The 14,613-nt window shown below is 40.5% G+C and overlaps 1 protein-coding gene across 4 annotated transcripts in view; it reads left to right on the forward strand.

The window, feature by feature from the left end:
- The window catches only part of acot11a (acyl-CoA thioesterase 11a), a 15,528-nt gene extending 977 nt beyond the window's left edge, over positions 1-14,551 (forward strand). The window contains exons 1-16 of one of the 4 annotated variants that reach the window (XM_060867482.1): positions 1-119; positions 253-430; positions 4,071-4,140; positions 5,394-5,454; positions 5,788-5,889; positions 7,690-7,846; positions 8,079-8,229; positions 9,315-9,434; positions 9,518-9,656; positions 9,742-9,797; positions 10,533-10,599; positions 10,763-10,846; positions 10,930-11,063; positions 13,429-13,560; positions 13,788-13,914; positions 14,036-14,551. The exon at positions 1-119 is cut by the window's left edge and continues 384 nt beyond it. In XM_060867482.1, the coding sequence (XP_060723465.1) occupies positions 21-119; positions 253-430; positions 4,071-4,140; positions 5,394-5,454; positions 5,788-5,889; positions 7,690-7,846; positions 8,079-8,229; positions 9,315-9,434; positions 9,518-9,656; positions 9,742-9,797; positions 10,533-10,599; positions 10,763-10,846; positions 10,930-11,063; positions 13,429-13,560; positions 13,788-13,914; positions 14,036-14,164 (1,806 nt within the window). In that variant the 5' untranslated portion in view covers positions 1-20 and the 3' untranslated portion in view covers positions 14,165-14,551. Of the gene's footprint in view, positions 120-155; positions 431-4,070; positions 4,141-5,393; positions 5,455-5,787; positions 5,890-7,689; positions 7,847-8,078; positions 8,230-9,314; positions 9,435-9,517; positions 9,657-9,741; positions 9,798-10,532; positions 10,600-10,762; positions 10,847-10,929; positions 11,064-13,428; positions 13,561-13,787; positions 13,915-14,035 lie in introns of those variants that run through there. The other 3 variants (XM_060867505.1, XM_060867498.1, XM_060867491.1) reach the window with 3 other exon arrangements.
- Positions 14,552-14,613: the final 62 nt, after the last annotated feature.

Consider the following 14,613-nt stretch of genomic DNA (forward strand, 5'->3'; position numbering starts at 1 on the left):
TCAAACAAGAATAGCACAACATGCTGCCACATGAACCTAGAAACGAGTGCGTGTCAAACCTTCTTCTCCAAACCCTTTCCACCTCTTCCTGTTCTTTCCTGGGTTCGATCCCATCATGTGTGCGTTCCAAATCTAACACTTTGAACCTGTAATAAAACCCCTCCCACGCAGTAAAGTTACCCACATCAGAGCGAGCATGACAGACAACATCTAAACCCCTCAGCTGATGCAGTAATGTTCTTCCACTCTCAGATCAGCAGGATGTCGGATCTGGACGAACCGGACCAGGTCATGGAGGACGGACGAGTGTATCGCAACCCCACGGAGATGAAGATGAGCCAGATCATTCTTCCCTGCCACGCCAACCACTGCAAGGAGCTGAGCGTGGGGCAGCTGCTCAAGTGGATGGACTCCACTGCCTGTCTCTCGGGTGAGAGTGAAATGTCATTTTAAATTGTAAAACATCTGGCCACAGCTTGAGTCTACAGTTTGATATACCGTCCATTTAATCCAGTGTCACTAGTTTTAATGTGCGCCGGTTGTTTTGTTGTATTTGTCACAGGATCACTCTGATCACTCTGTGGGAAATTTTTTCCTCATGTAAGTAGGGAATAAAGCACTAGGAAAATAATTACAGATCAACAATCCTTTAACAGCACATCCTGAATGAAAAGATTACATGTTGTCGTACTTTTTCATCCGCTATACAAATAGCTGTGAAAGACTGTTACTATAGAAACGATAACGCATCTCAACCTGCACGCTGATACAAACCTGTACCACCTGCGCTACAGTGAGAGCTACTGTTATAAAATGCGTAATATCAGACGAGTTATTATGATCATTAACGGTAGAAAGTTGTGTTTATGATGCCCTGTGATGGGTTGGCACTCCGTCCAGGGTGTATCCTGCCTTGATGGCCGATGACGCCTGAGAAAGTTCGGATAAGTGGTAGAAAATGAGTGAGTGAGTGAGTTGTGTTTATGAATAGTACAGCGAGCTCGGTGCAGGAGCACGGTTGCCAGATTAACTCTGTAGGACATAACAGGTCGTTCCGGTTTGGACGCTGGAGCAGTGTGTGAGAGAGCTGTGACATTCTGGCTCTCTGCCTGACTAAATATAACCAGATCTCTGGAAGAAATTCCACTTAATATAGGATATGGAAAAAGACATTGCATCAGTGTGGCTAGTTTGCACTTTATCTTTGCTTAGTGACAGAACGTTCTGTTTTTGATTCACCTGAACAAAGTTGATTGTTCTGATTAGTCTAAGAGCTACAGAATCTCTCTCTCTCTCTCTCTCTCTCTCTCCCTCTCTCTCTCTCTCTCTCTCTCTCTCTAGTGGGAAATAGTACATGTTCTCAGGTATGGGTCTGCTTTAACGTACTGTTTAGTAGTGTAGTGTGTTCTAAAGCCTTTGGCTTGTGTTCTCTCTCTCTCTCTCTCTCTCTCTGTATCTCTCTCTCTGTCTGTCTGTCTCTCTCTCTCTCTCTGTCTCTGTCTCTCTCTTTCTCTCTCTCTCTCTCTCTCTCTCTCTCTCTGTCTGTCTGTCTGTCTGTCTGTCTGTCTGTATCTGCTGCTCCTGCTGATTTCAGATCGTCCTGCAAATATTTTTGAGAGACTGAAGGCTTCTCTCTTACTTTCCTATCATTAGTCAGAGAGCGTCAGTGAAACGTCGCATGACATCCGCTCAGGGGCAATTCGTTAGGGTCTGATGAACTTTCCCTCTACATACTAATGAACTGATGAACTTTCCCCGTAACATACTATAACTCACTGTAACACACCCAAACACACCCTGATATACTAACACACTGTAACTCACTGTAACTTACTGAAACACAGTAACACCGTGACACAGTGTAACACAGTGTAACAGGCTGTAACACGCTGTAACTCACTGTAACTTACTGAAACACAGTAACACCGTGACACAGTGTAACAGGCTGTAACACAGTGTAACAGGCTGTAACACGCTGTAACTCACTGTAACTTACTGAAACACAGTAACACAGTGTAACACAGTGTAACACAGTGTAACAGGCTGTAACACGCTGTAACTCACTGTAACTTACTGAAACACAGTAACACCGTGACACAGTGTAACAGGCTGTAACACGCTGTAACTCACTGTAACTTACTGAAACACAGTAACACCGTAACACAGTGTAACACAGTGTAACACAGTGTAACAGGCTGTAACATGCTGTAACTCACTGTAACTTACTGAAACACAGTAACACAGTGTAACACAGTGTAACAGGCTGTAACACGCTGTAACTCACTGTAACTTACTGAAACACAGTAACACCGTGACACAGTGTAACAGGCTGTAACACAGTGTAACAGGCTGTAACACGCTGTAACTCACTGTAACTTACTGAAACACAGTAACACAGTGTAACACAGTGTAACACAGTGTAACAGGCTGTAACACGCTGTAACTCACTGTAACTTACTGAAACACAGTAACACCGTGACACAGTGTAACAGGCTGTAACACAGTGTAACAGGCTGTAACACGCTGTAACTCACTGTAACTTACTGAAACACAGTAACACAGTGTAACACAGTGTAACACAGTGTAACAGGCTGTAACACGCTGTAACTCACTGTAACTTACTGAAACACAGTAACACCGTAACACAGTGTAACACAGTGTAACACAGTGTAACAGGCTGTAACATGCTGTAACTCACTGTAACTTACTGAAACACAGTAACACAGTGTAACACAGTGTAACAGGCTGTAACACGCTGTAACATACTGTAACACGCTGTAACTCACTGTAACGTACTGAAACACAGTAACACCCTGTAACACCCTGTAACACCCTGTAACACCCTGTAACACCCTGTAACTCACTGTAACTTGCCCTAATACACTAAGACACTGCAACTCACTGAAATTCACTGTAACTCAGGACAGGAGAAAACAGGAGAAAACAAAAATAACCCTTAGGAATAAAATGGTATTGTTCAAAGCTGAAAAATAATTCTAGCTAGCTAACATTGTATTACATTAAATTAATTTTTTTTTGCATAATACTGATTGTTTTTTAATTGTAATATTAAACAATTATTGATGTTTTTGTAATAGGTTTAGGGAGTTTGATCTAAGCAAACTCACTATAAAAGGCCAATGGCTGTGCTAGTGTAAATTAGCCGTATCCTAGCAGCAGTGTTCGAACTATCAAACATTAAGTTTCAAACATTAAACATTGTGATATACTGATTATGTCTACATATTGTCAAACTAGTTGCACTAACAGGAATGTTAGCTCTGTTTGTCCCTGAGGACATTTAGAAATCTGTGCTACTTTCTTATACATTACATGATATCCTAATAGTTCTATACAGTAGTTCTACTCTTTTCTTCTCTCTTTAAGCTTTATAACAGAAATAAATGCAGCTTGTCGCAAAGACGTCTAAACTTATGCATGATGAATGAGCTGTTGCTATAGAAACAACAACATATAAAATGCAGAGTGTCACGTTGCTGAGAAAACCCGTGTATCGCGGAGGTGGTCAGATTGTGTGATTTTTGTCAGATTTAGAATGATTTTAGTCTGATTTGAAGATCGCATTCATAGAATGCTGTTCGTCAGACACGTGAACGTGTTTCCAAAGTTTGAAATCTTAAGAGTTACTAGAAATTATTTATTAATTATTATTAAATTTTTGTCGTAATTATTGTTCATTTGAGTGACATCGTTCCACCGACTTATTAACCTGACGTAACAAAAGCTATAGAAAAAATGTTATGTTATTATCGTTGTTTCTTAGATTTTTTTTTGTCTGATGTCAATTTCTTTCGAGAATATAAGTCATTGCAGTAGTAATTTGTAATACATGTTAATAATACCATACAGCTAGAGCTATTATACTAATTATAAATGCTCATAACAGTTTAATATCCCTGAATTTAAATATTCCACGTATCGGTATGTTGCTGGTGCAACTTTTGGTTTTATGAAAATGAATTGGATCTTAACAGAAGTGATTCATGCTCTGATGTCATTTCTGACATTTTGTTAATGCAACATCATTTTCTGTCTTGGTCCCGTTCCAGCTGAAAGACATGCAGGATGTCCCTGTGTCACAGCCTCTGTGGATGACATTCACTTTGAGCACACCATCAGGTACAAAAAATACTAGTTTTTTAACTAGTATATTATATTTTGTGACGTGTCTGGTATTCCCGACACCATCGGTCGTTCTCTCTCTTTTCTCACTGTAACATACTATAACTCACTGTAACACACCGTAACACCCTAATATACCAACACACTGCAACTCACTGTAACTCACTGTAACTTACTGAAACACAGTAACACCCTGTAACACCCTGTAACATGCCCTAATACACTAAGACACTGCAACTCACTGAAATTCACTGTAAATCACTGTAACTTACTGAAACACTAACACCCTGTAACACACTGTAACACCCTGTAACATGCTCTAATACACTAAGACACTGCAACTCACTGAAATTCACTGTAAATCACTGTAACTTACTGAAACACAGTAACACCCTGTAACATACTGTAACACCCTGTAACTCACTGAAACACAGTAACACCCTGTAACATACTGTAACACCCTGTAACTCACTGAAACACAGTAACACCCTGTAACATACTGTAACACCCTGTAACTCACTGAAACACAGTAACACCCTGTAACATGCCCTAATACACTAAGACACTGCAACTCACTGAAATTCACTGTAAATCACTGTAACTTACTGAAACACAGTAACACCCTGTAACTCACTGAAACACAGTAACACCCTGTAACATACTGTAACACATGGTAACTCACTGAAACACAGTAACACCCTGTAACGTACTGTAACACCCTGTAACTCACTGAAACACAGTAACACCCTGTAACGTACTGTAACACAGTAACACCCTGTAACACCCTGTAACACCCTGTAACATACTGTAACTCACTGTAACTTACTGAAACACAGTAACACCCTGTAACACACTGTAACACACTGAAACACAGTAACACCCTGTAACACACGAACACATTGTAATGCACTGTAACACACCGTAACTCACTGTAACATGCCCTAATACACTAAGACACTGCAACTCACTGAAATTCACTAACTCACTGTAACACATTGTAACTCGCTGTAACTCACTGTAACACATTGTAACTCGCTGTAACACACTGTAACACACTGTAACACATGGTAACTCACTGTAACACACCCCAATACACTAACACACTGTAACTTGTCCTAATAAATGAACACAATGTTTAATTTAACACACTGTAACACACTGCAACATGCCCTAATACACTAACACACTGTAACACACAGCAACACCCTTACAGTAACGTGCTATTTTACACATATAATGTCTTTTTTTAGCGTTGGCCAAGTGGTTAACATCAAGGCTAAAGTCAACAGAGCTTTCAGCTCAAGCATGGAGGTAAACAAAATACACATGCACATACACATTTCACACTGAGCTGAATTATGTACTATGTAAATAAAATGAGATTTTAGATGCAAGTGAACACAAATCAAACTCTGGTGTAAAACCCAAGCCTCAGATAAGCACACAAAAGGTCACGTTAGTTTATCTCATGACTCAGGCGTGTAGTACTGCCAAAGTCATGTTTGTGCCAAATTATTCAGACTGTGTGTGTGTGTGTGTGTGTGTGTGTGTGTGTGTGTGTGTGTGTGTGTGTGTGTGTGTGTGTGTGTGTGTGTGTGTGTGTGTGTGTGTGTGTGTGTGTGTGTGTGTGTGTGTGTATGTAAGGTGGGGATAGTGGTGAGCTGTGAGGACCTGTACAGCAATCGCCACTGGAAAGTCTGTCAGGCTTTCGCCACCTTTGTGGCTCGTCGTACAGGTAAAGAGAAGGTGAGACCGAGTGAAACAATGCTACACGTCTTTACCAGGTCCTCAATGCAAATATATTTGTTAATGCAAATGTTTGGCATTAATACATCACCAACGTGTCATTTTCATTTGACTAAATAAACAATAGGAGTTCACTGTTGCCAGGCAACTCGGAAACAAAACCAAAACTACACTGTAATTACACTTAGCATCAACCGCTAGCTAGGAGTTTGTGTGAGATAGGAGAAAACAAAAATAACTCTTAGGAATAAAATGGTATTGTTCAAAGCTGAAAAATAATTCTAGCTAGCTAACATTGTTATTAACATTAAATTCATTTTTTTTTTGGCATAATACTGATTGTTTTTTAATTGTAATATTAAACAATTATTGATGTTTTTGTAATAGGTTTAGGGAGTTTGATCTAAGCAAACTCACTATAAAAGGCCAATGGCTGTGCTAGTGTAAATTAGCCGTATCCTAGCAGCAGTGTTCGAACTATCAAACATTAAGTTTCAAACATTAAACATTGTGATATAGTGATTATGTCTACAAATATCAATAAAGAATAAAGCTTTCTCTAGATGTAACACAGTACTGATGTTTTTCAGTATAGGGGAACAAATGAAAGTTCAGTTAGCAGTTTATGCTAAACCCGTTCAGAGTGTAATTTTGGTCACATTGCATCTTTTCTTGGGAAAATGCTAACATATCTGAGGAAAATGTTGATATTTCCTATTGTCTTAACTCCTTTCCAGTGCCACTGGACACATCCATGATTTATTTAATCTGATTTTTAGACTCAGTGATTAGCTAGGAGGTGAGGAGGGTTTTTCTTAGTGAGTGTGTTTACATTGACACTTCAAAAATGAATAGAAGGATTTTTTTCCCTAAACATGGCAAATATATTGTGTATTTGGAAATTCCTTGCTAAAATACACTTATTGGTGCTTGCAAAGCAACATTATTACTATTGTGCCGGACAAAACTTTGGCACGACTTTTCTAAGCGATCCGAGTACCGGTACTTACGGTACCCGGGTCTCAAAGTGGCCTTTTTTCCCATAGACTCCCATTATAAAATTTGGAGGTTTATAACTCGTCAAGCTTTCGAACTATCTACACCAAACTCGGCCAGCTCCTTTAGGGTGATACTCTGAACAAACTTTTAAATTGGTACCGACTGGCCTTCCGGTTGTGCCGCAGCCCTGCCCCCAAATATGCAAAATCAAAAATCTTTTTACAACATGAACATGTGACATATCAAAACACTCACAACAATGAGGGGAACTTCCTCAAGAGTATTCAGATGACGTCACATGCTCGTCTCGACTAGCCTCCGGGATTTGTCACGTGAAAGCACCATTCACATTTTCTTCAGGAAATGTACGTTCTAGTTATTCTTGTTATTCACATTAAACATGTATTAAATGTATATTGTAAAACGGCAGTAAGGGAAAATTTAATTACCAGGAAAGTTCTTACTCTTACACCAGATAATACACACCATGAGTGTGAACATGTGTGTTTTTATTGACTGGTTGATAAGACTGTGTAAGACTATTTGATTGATAAGCTGTGATTGTGTGTGTCTGTTTGTGTCCGTGTGTGTTTGTGTGGGTATGTGTGTCTGTATGTGTGTGGGTGCCTCTGTGTGTGTGTCTGTGCGTGTCTCTTTGTGTTTGTGCTTATCTTTGAGTGTGTGGGTATGTGTGTTTGTGTGGGTATGTGTGTCTGTATGTGTGTGGGTGTCTCTGTGTGTGTGTCTGTGCGTGTCTCTTTGTGTTTGTGCTTATCTGTGTGTGTGTGTGTGTGTGTTCAGGTCCATCTGAAGCCTCTGGTCCCTTACACACAACGTGAGAAGATAGAGTACAGTGTCGCTGCTGAGAGAAGGAGGATGAGGCTTCTGCATGTTGAAATTATGAAAGATCTGCTGAGTGACACTACTTTCCAGACGAGCATTAGTGAAAGCGTGTGTGGTAAGAGGTAGTTTCACTTCCTGGAAAAAAAACCACACACACACACACAGGATCCTTTGCACCTTTCAAAGAATATTTCTAAACGTGAAAGAGTCTTTAAATGGTTGGCTTCAAAATTATTGGCGCCCCCTTCCTCCTGACCCACATTTATGTCACAATACAGGACATACGCATGAATATGTTCTGTATAAGATATAGTGAGTGTGTGTGTGCATGTGTGTATTTGGTTCAGAGGGCCAGGATGAGGAGGAAGAAGTGCCATCTGAGAAAACCAGAGTAGAGAGCGTAGAGCTGGCTCTTCCCACACATGCCAACCACCAGGTGAACACGTTCGGCGGCCAGATCATGGCATGGATGGAAAACGTAGCCACCATTGCTGCCAGGTAACAAGATGCTAACTGATTATTTTCCATAGACGATAGCATGACGATATTATATGTATAATTTTTATTTCTATTTTAATAGCTGTGTTTAACGTTGTGGAACGTTGTGGAACGTCCGCTCTAGACAGTGCACATCACCAAACTGTCTCTATTTTTAAGTGAGCAAGACAAAAAGAGCTTGTCTATGATTGTTACTGAGAAACCACAAAAAAGTGTAAACTCTTCTGTCCTGAAGACTGAAGCACTGAGAGAGACTCCTTCCATAAATACGAAACATCTTCTTAAATAAACTTCATCAGTGACCACACGCAGATTTTCTCTGTCCGAGTGTACACACGTGTACGTTTACGCAGTATAGATTTCTTTTAAACACTATAAATGTGTAAAATTCAAAACAAATAAAGCTCCAGTGTGATTTCTGAACATTTCTATGGTGAATAGCTTTTTTAAGGTCAGTGTTGCTTTATTGGTTTGACTGATAATGATGAATTTACACCAGGAATTTATCGCATGGTTCTGTTTGTAATGTGTAGCACTTTAAAATGAGTTAATAATTCACTCACATTTGGAGCTTTAAAGTGACTCGCTGGTCAAAAGTTCAAGGTTTGAACTTTAATAGTGTAGAACAAAACCCAGACCTAACGCCTTATGCAATCACTTGCTTACATTCCAAAACCATATATATATATTTATGTACCGATATTATGATGTTGCACGTGTCAGGATTATAGGATTACTGAGATTCTCACTGTTGATCTGATTTCTGATTGTATGGAGTTGAAAAAATACACCATATGATGTGTTTAATAGATTTTTTATTTTATTTTATTTTATTTTTTTTTGTAAATCACTGCATGGATCCCGATTAGTCAGAAGGAGTTGATTAAGTTCTGAAGGTGTCGCATTATACATAAAAAAAAATTGTACATAAATTATACATACGCATTATACATAAAATAAAAAAGTGTTCATTCTTAAAACGTTATTGTTTCTATCCGAATCGTTTGCATCTAACTTATTTTACGAGTGTTCCACAAAAATAATTGCAACTAGAAACGGATAACAAGAAACTCGTTTCTTCTCAGCCGGTTATGCCACGCCCACCCGACCCTGAGGACGATAGACATGTTCCACTTCAGGGGACCGTCTCAAGTCGGAGACCGTGTGATACTGAAGGCCATTGTCAACAACACTTTCAAAAACAGGTGAGGCTTTGCTATAGACAGGAAGTGACATCATCGGGTGTTTAGAGATTTTCAATCGGGTGCTGTTGGTGTTGTTTTGGCAGTATGGAGGTGGGCGTGTGTGCAGAGGCGTATCAGGGGGAGGAAGCTCTCAGACACATAAACAGCGCGTTTATGACTTTTGAGGTGCTGGATGAGGAGGGCAGGCCATGCCCACTACCCCGGATACGTCCCGAACCACTGGTGAGGCCGAGATTTCACTTCCTGTTCAGACTGTGTTCCTGATCCTTGTTTTTTTTAAAAGCTATTTAATTCGAATTATTAACAGGATGGAAAACGGAGGTACCAAGAGGCGATCGCCAGAAAGAAGATCCGACTCGACAGGTACTGAGCTAAAAAGGAAAATCCGGTAGAAAAATAGAGCTCAGTTCAAAAACATGGATAAAATAATGGAACTTATGTAACAGATGTGGCACGAAGCAGTGAGCTCCTTATCTGTTTATTATTCATTCATTCATTCATTTTCTATGTAACCACAGTTACAATTGCTTTATTTTATTAAAGATAATACACGACGGTGGGGGCACGGTGGCTTAGTGGTTAGCATGTTCGCCTCACACCTCCAGGGTTGGGGGTTCGATTCCCGCCTCCACCTTGTGTGTGTGGAGTTTGCATGTTCTCCCCGTGCCTCTGGGGTTTCCTCCGGGTACTCCGGTTTCCTCCCCCGGTCCAAAGACATGCATGGTAGGTTGATTGGCATCTCTGGAAAATTGTCCGTTGTGTGATTGCGTGAGTGAATGTGTGTGTGTGTGTGTGTGTGTGCCCTGTGATGGGTTGGCACTCCATCCAGGGTGTATCCTGCCTTGATGCCCAATGACGCCTGAGATGGGCACAGGCTCCCCATGACCCGAGGTAGTTCGGATAAGCGGTAGAAAATAAATGAATACACGACGGTTGTAGACGAATCAACACCTTCTGACCAATCAGAATCCAGCAGAGCTGTGAGATAAAACCAATTCATAGGTTCAGATCTCACCATGGTTTGATTTTGGAATCCAAAATATTATTGTATAATAATGTTACGTATAGATGGTGACAGCAATCTCTTTATCCATCCAGAAAATACATCATATCCTGTAAGGATACCGAAGTGCCCTTGTCTGTCCCCTGGGACCCCATCAACCAGGTATTTGCTCCCTCGTTAAAAAGCGAAATAAAATGATAAAAGATAAGATGCAGGTACAATTTTACGAGCCAAACGCTTGCACAACGGCGTCTTATCGGCTTTGATAATCTATATTTATCTGAAAATAATCAGGGTTTTATAATATCACCGAAACTCCCTTCAGGTGTATCTGAGCTACAATAACGTCTTCGCGCTCAAGATGCTAGCGGCCAGAAACAACTGGGTTCTTAGTTCTAAGAAGAACAAAGTGAGTACTCCGATCTTCTCGCATCTCCGCGCATTAATCTCAGCTTACAGCGTATTTGAGACGAGTGTTGTCTGTGTTTTTAGGTGAGTCTGTACACTCTGGAGGAGAATCAGAGCCTTTGTGTCAGGGTTGACTCGGAGGTGAACGTTCCAGCAGAAAGAGCTTTCCTCCTGCTCTCAGATCTCAGTCGCAGGCCCGAATGGGACAAGCACTACAAGTACTCCATTGTTCACTCTTTTTACATCACTGCTAAAAAAAGAGCAAAGCAAGCAAACATGCTTAAAGATCCCCTGCCACACGTATTTCATTACTTTTGTGGTAATGTCTGAAGTTTATCATGTACTTGTGGAGATAATGCCTTGGTTACCTTGTTTCAAGCCATTCTAGTGTGGTATAGAAAGCCTGCAGGAAGACTCAGCTCGAGTTGCGCCAGTTCTCATGAATATTCAAATGAGCTATGCTGCTTGGCTCCGATTGGCTAACCGCTAGGATATGAGAGCATGACTATTCATTCACCCAGCGCAATAAGTAGCCTAGGCTAGAGGAAATTTGTTTACAATCACCTTGAATTGCGGCAGAACGGCTTCTTCACAAGCCCGTTGACGTTCAGCCATCCTTGCTGTATAGGAAACTCACTGAGCTACACGAATTCTGGGGGCGTGGTCTCAAGTGGGAGAGCTCATGAATAGTAATGAGCTCAATCATTACTACGTCACACTGAGCAGCTTTTCCAACTGACCTGATTTCTCCCCTTATTTCTTTTAAGTGTTTAGAACTGACCGGGGAGGTAGGAGTTCGTTTTCACATTCACGACACAACACAAACACATATGGACGTAACACATATCAAAAAATACAAGTAAAAACGGTTTTGTGTGGAAGGGCACCTTTAAACTCTGCTCTTCCTCTGTAGCTAGCAATATTTTTTAAGAGCAGAATTTAAAATATATTTGGAGTGGGCAACAAAATCCTGTCTAAGAGGTGTGTTTAGAGGCAAAGTTCAAATGAACTCCATATTCACTTAATGCTCAAGGAGATTTTCAAGGCTTTACATTCAAAGTATTCAAATTACATGCATTTCGCTTCCTAGAGTAGAAGCATCCAAGACAAGAGTTTAAATCTGAAAAAATCTGGGATAGAAAATGCGGACCACAAAGGGTCTTTTTACACCTGGTCACTTTGTGTGTTGTCTCTGATCCGATAGCTATCTGATTTGTTAAAACTGTTCCATTTACATTAGGCCACATAAATGCGTCTCGGCGAATCGGATATCGATCCGATCTTTCTACTCCCGCCCAAAATGCTAATATATTTTTTACCTCATTTCTGGGGTAATTGAAATGGAACACGCTTTGGTGTATGCACTTAAATATACTTTTGTTTCTATATGTTTAACAAAGCTTTTGTTGGACGCTTTCATCGCTCCAAAGAGCAATAAGTGCCTGCGTGTCGTCCGTGTTATTTCTTTCTGGTGCGACGCACGACTCGCGAGTCACCTGTGAGTGACGTACTTCCGTTTGGGAGGAGTATATAGCGCTGACGTATGTGGCTTGAACAACCACATTCATTTACACCTGTCCAGTTTCATCTGAAATGCGTCCCAGACCACCTCCTGAAGTGGTTTGAGCGATCGGATTTATATCCGTCTCGAAAACGTTTCGGAGGGCATTTAGACCTGGTCTTTTTATCATCAGATAGCTATCGGATCACAGAAATACGCATGAAGTGACCAGGTGTAAAAAGATGTAGTCCATGTTACGGTGTAATATAAAAGCAAGAAACTGTTCTATATATTATTTAAAGAAATATAAATACATATTGAAGAAATATATTTCTTTCCTAGTTCTAGTTGTAACTAGATTTGTATAGTTCGTTGTGACAAACTTTGATGTTGGCTTTGACGGTGCAAGTATTCGCAAAGGCCAGTGCTTTTTGGAGGTGAATGAACATAAGGGTCAGTGTTACTTTTGGAGGCAAATGGACAGAAAGATAGGGTGCCAAAACATTTGGAGGCAAGTGGAGACGAGCATGTGACGTCATCCGAATACTCTTGAGGAAGTTCCCCTCATTGTTCTGAGTGTTTTGATATGTCACATGTCCATGTTGTAAAAAGTTTTTGGATTTTGCATATTTTGGGGGCGGGGCTGCGGGACAACCGGAAGGCCAGTCGGTACACCAATATAAAAGTTTGTTCAGAGTATCACCCTAAAGGAGCTGGCGGAGTTTGGTGTAGACAGTTCGAAAGCAGTCTATGGGGAAAAAAGGCCACTTTGAGACCCGGTACCGGAAGTACCGGTACTCGGATCGCTTAGAAAAGTAATAGCAACAAACTTCAGACCAGGGTCTACAACATATCCGAATTTGGTGCATGTGGCTCGAAAGCTCTAGGAGGGGTTACTATTTATATATTTTTGTCTAAGCTTAAATAGCAAAACAGAATGTTGGCTTCTACAAAGCGACATAATTATCACATTGATCAGTGATCGGATTGAACAAATAAATCAAAATCACCATGATGATCCATCATGGCCTTCACATGTACCACCGAGCATCTGTGTAACCTCATACATCTGTTGCGTGCAGACAGTGCAAGCCCATCGTCAGAGTCGACGACGATGATCTGATCTATCACGTTCTTGCTCCGTCTGTAAGCGAAGGAGGAAAAGGCCAGGATTTCATCTTGCTTGCCTCCAGGAGGCCACCGTGTGATAGCGGGTGAGTAAGGCGCACCAGGGAACTGGTAACTCTTTATATTCCCTGCGGAAATGCTGTTACTATAGTGCAATAATATACAGTACCTGTTACTTGTATTTGATCAACATCATCTATCCGATCACAATCCGAAAGCAATCCAGTAGCATTAATGTAAAGAGTTACTGAGATATGCATTTTATTTCTTTCATTTTGGACTGTATTCTGTATGTTGTATGTACTGTATATAGGGATCCATATATTCTTGCCATACGTTCGGTCACTCTTCCCACACACCCTCCGACAGAAGACACAAACCGAGGGGAGATGCTTTGTGCAGGATTCACCATTTACGCGGTGTCTGAAAACGTATCAAAGGTAAGTGTGTATGTTCTTTATATCCTCAAAGGGAAGGTGTCAATCCACCTTGTTAGAGAAATCACTTCCACACAAGATACATGTTTATTGGTATTGGTCATTTTTTTTATTTGGTCACCAGATCTCTTACTACAACCAGACCAACCCCGGGGTGTTGCCGTACATCTCCACAGACATCGCCGGACTCTCGTCCAGTTTCTGTTCCACCTTCCTTTCCTGCAGCCAGTACCTGATGGAAAACATAGTCTGACCTTCTGTCAATTTCACAACACCTCTTTAGCACTCACCTACTAACACTATCCTGGTCAGTTTTTATAAACCAGACTATATTTTTTACACTAGACTTGTTTTATCTTGTCTTTTTGTGATCATGCCAGTTTGGGGTGGGGATATGTGGAAATGATTTTATTTATGTATATTAAACAGGTACTAAAAGTGAAAACCTTATATCCAGTTTTATACAAAAGACTAAAATATCAGCTTAATGAAATATGTGCATAATAAGAAAATACTAGCATCTGATTGGGTGGTACATGTCCATCAGGATAGCTAACTAGCCTTGATTTGTTTATTGTTTTAACGATTTGTATGTATGTATGTAACAGAAATAAAATTCCTGTTAAATGATATTAAGAAATTGTGGTACGTACATGAGATAACGTCTACTAAGAGCATCCTGATAATAGATAAAAGATGTGG

The sequence above is a fragment of the Tachysurus vachellii genome, chromosome 1 (assembly GCF_030014155.1).
Source record: "Tachysurus vachellii isolate PV-2020 chromosome 1, HZAU_Pvac_v1, whole genome shotgun sequence".
Classification (NCBI taxonomy): Eukaryota; Metazoa; Chordata; class Actinopteri; order Siluriformes; family Bagridae; genus Tachysurus; species Tachysurus vachellii.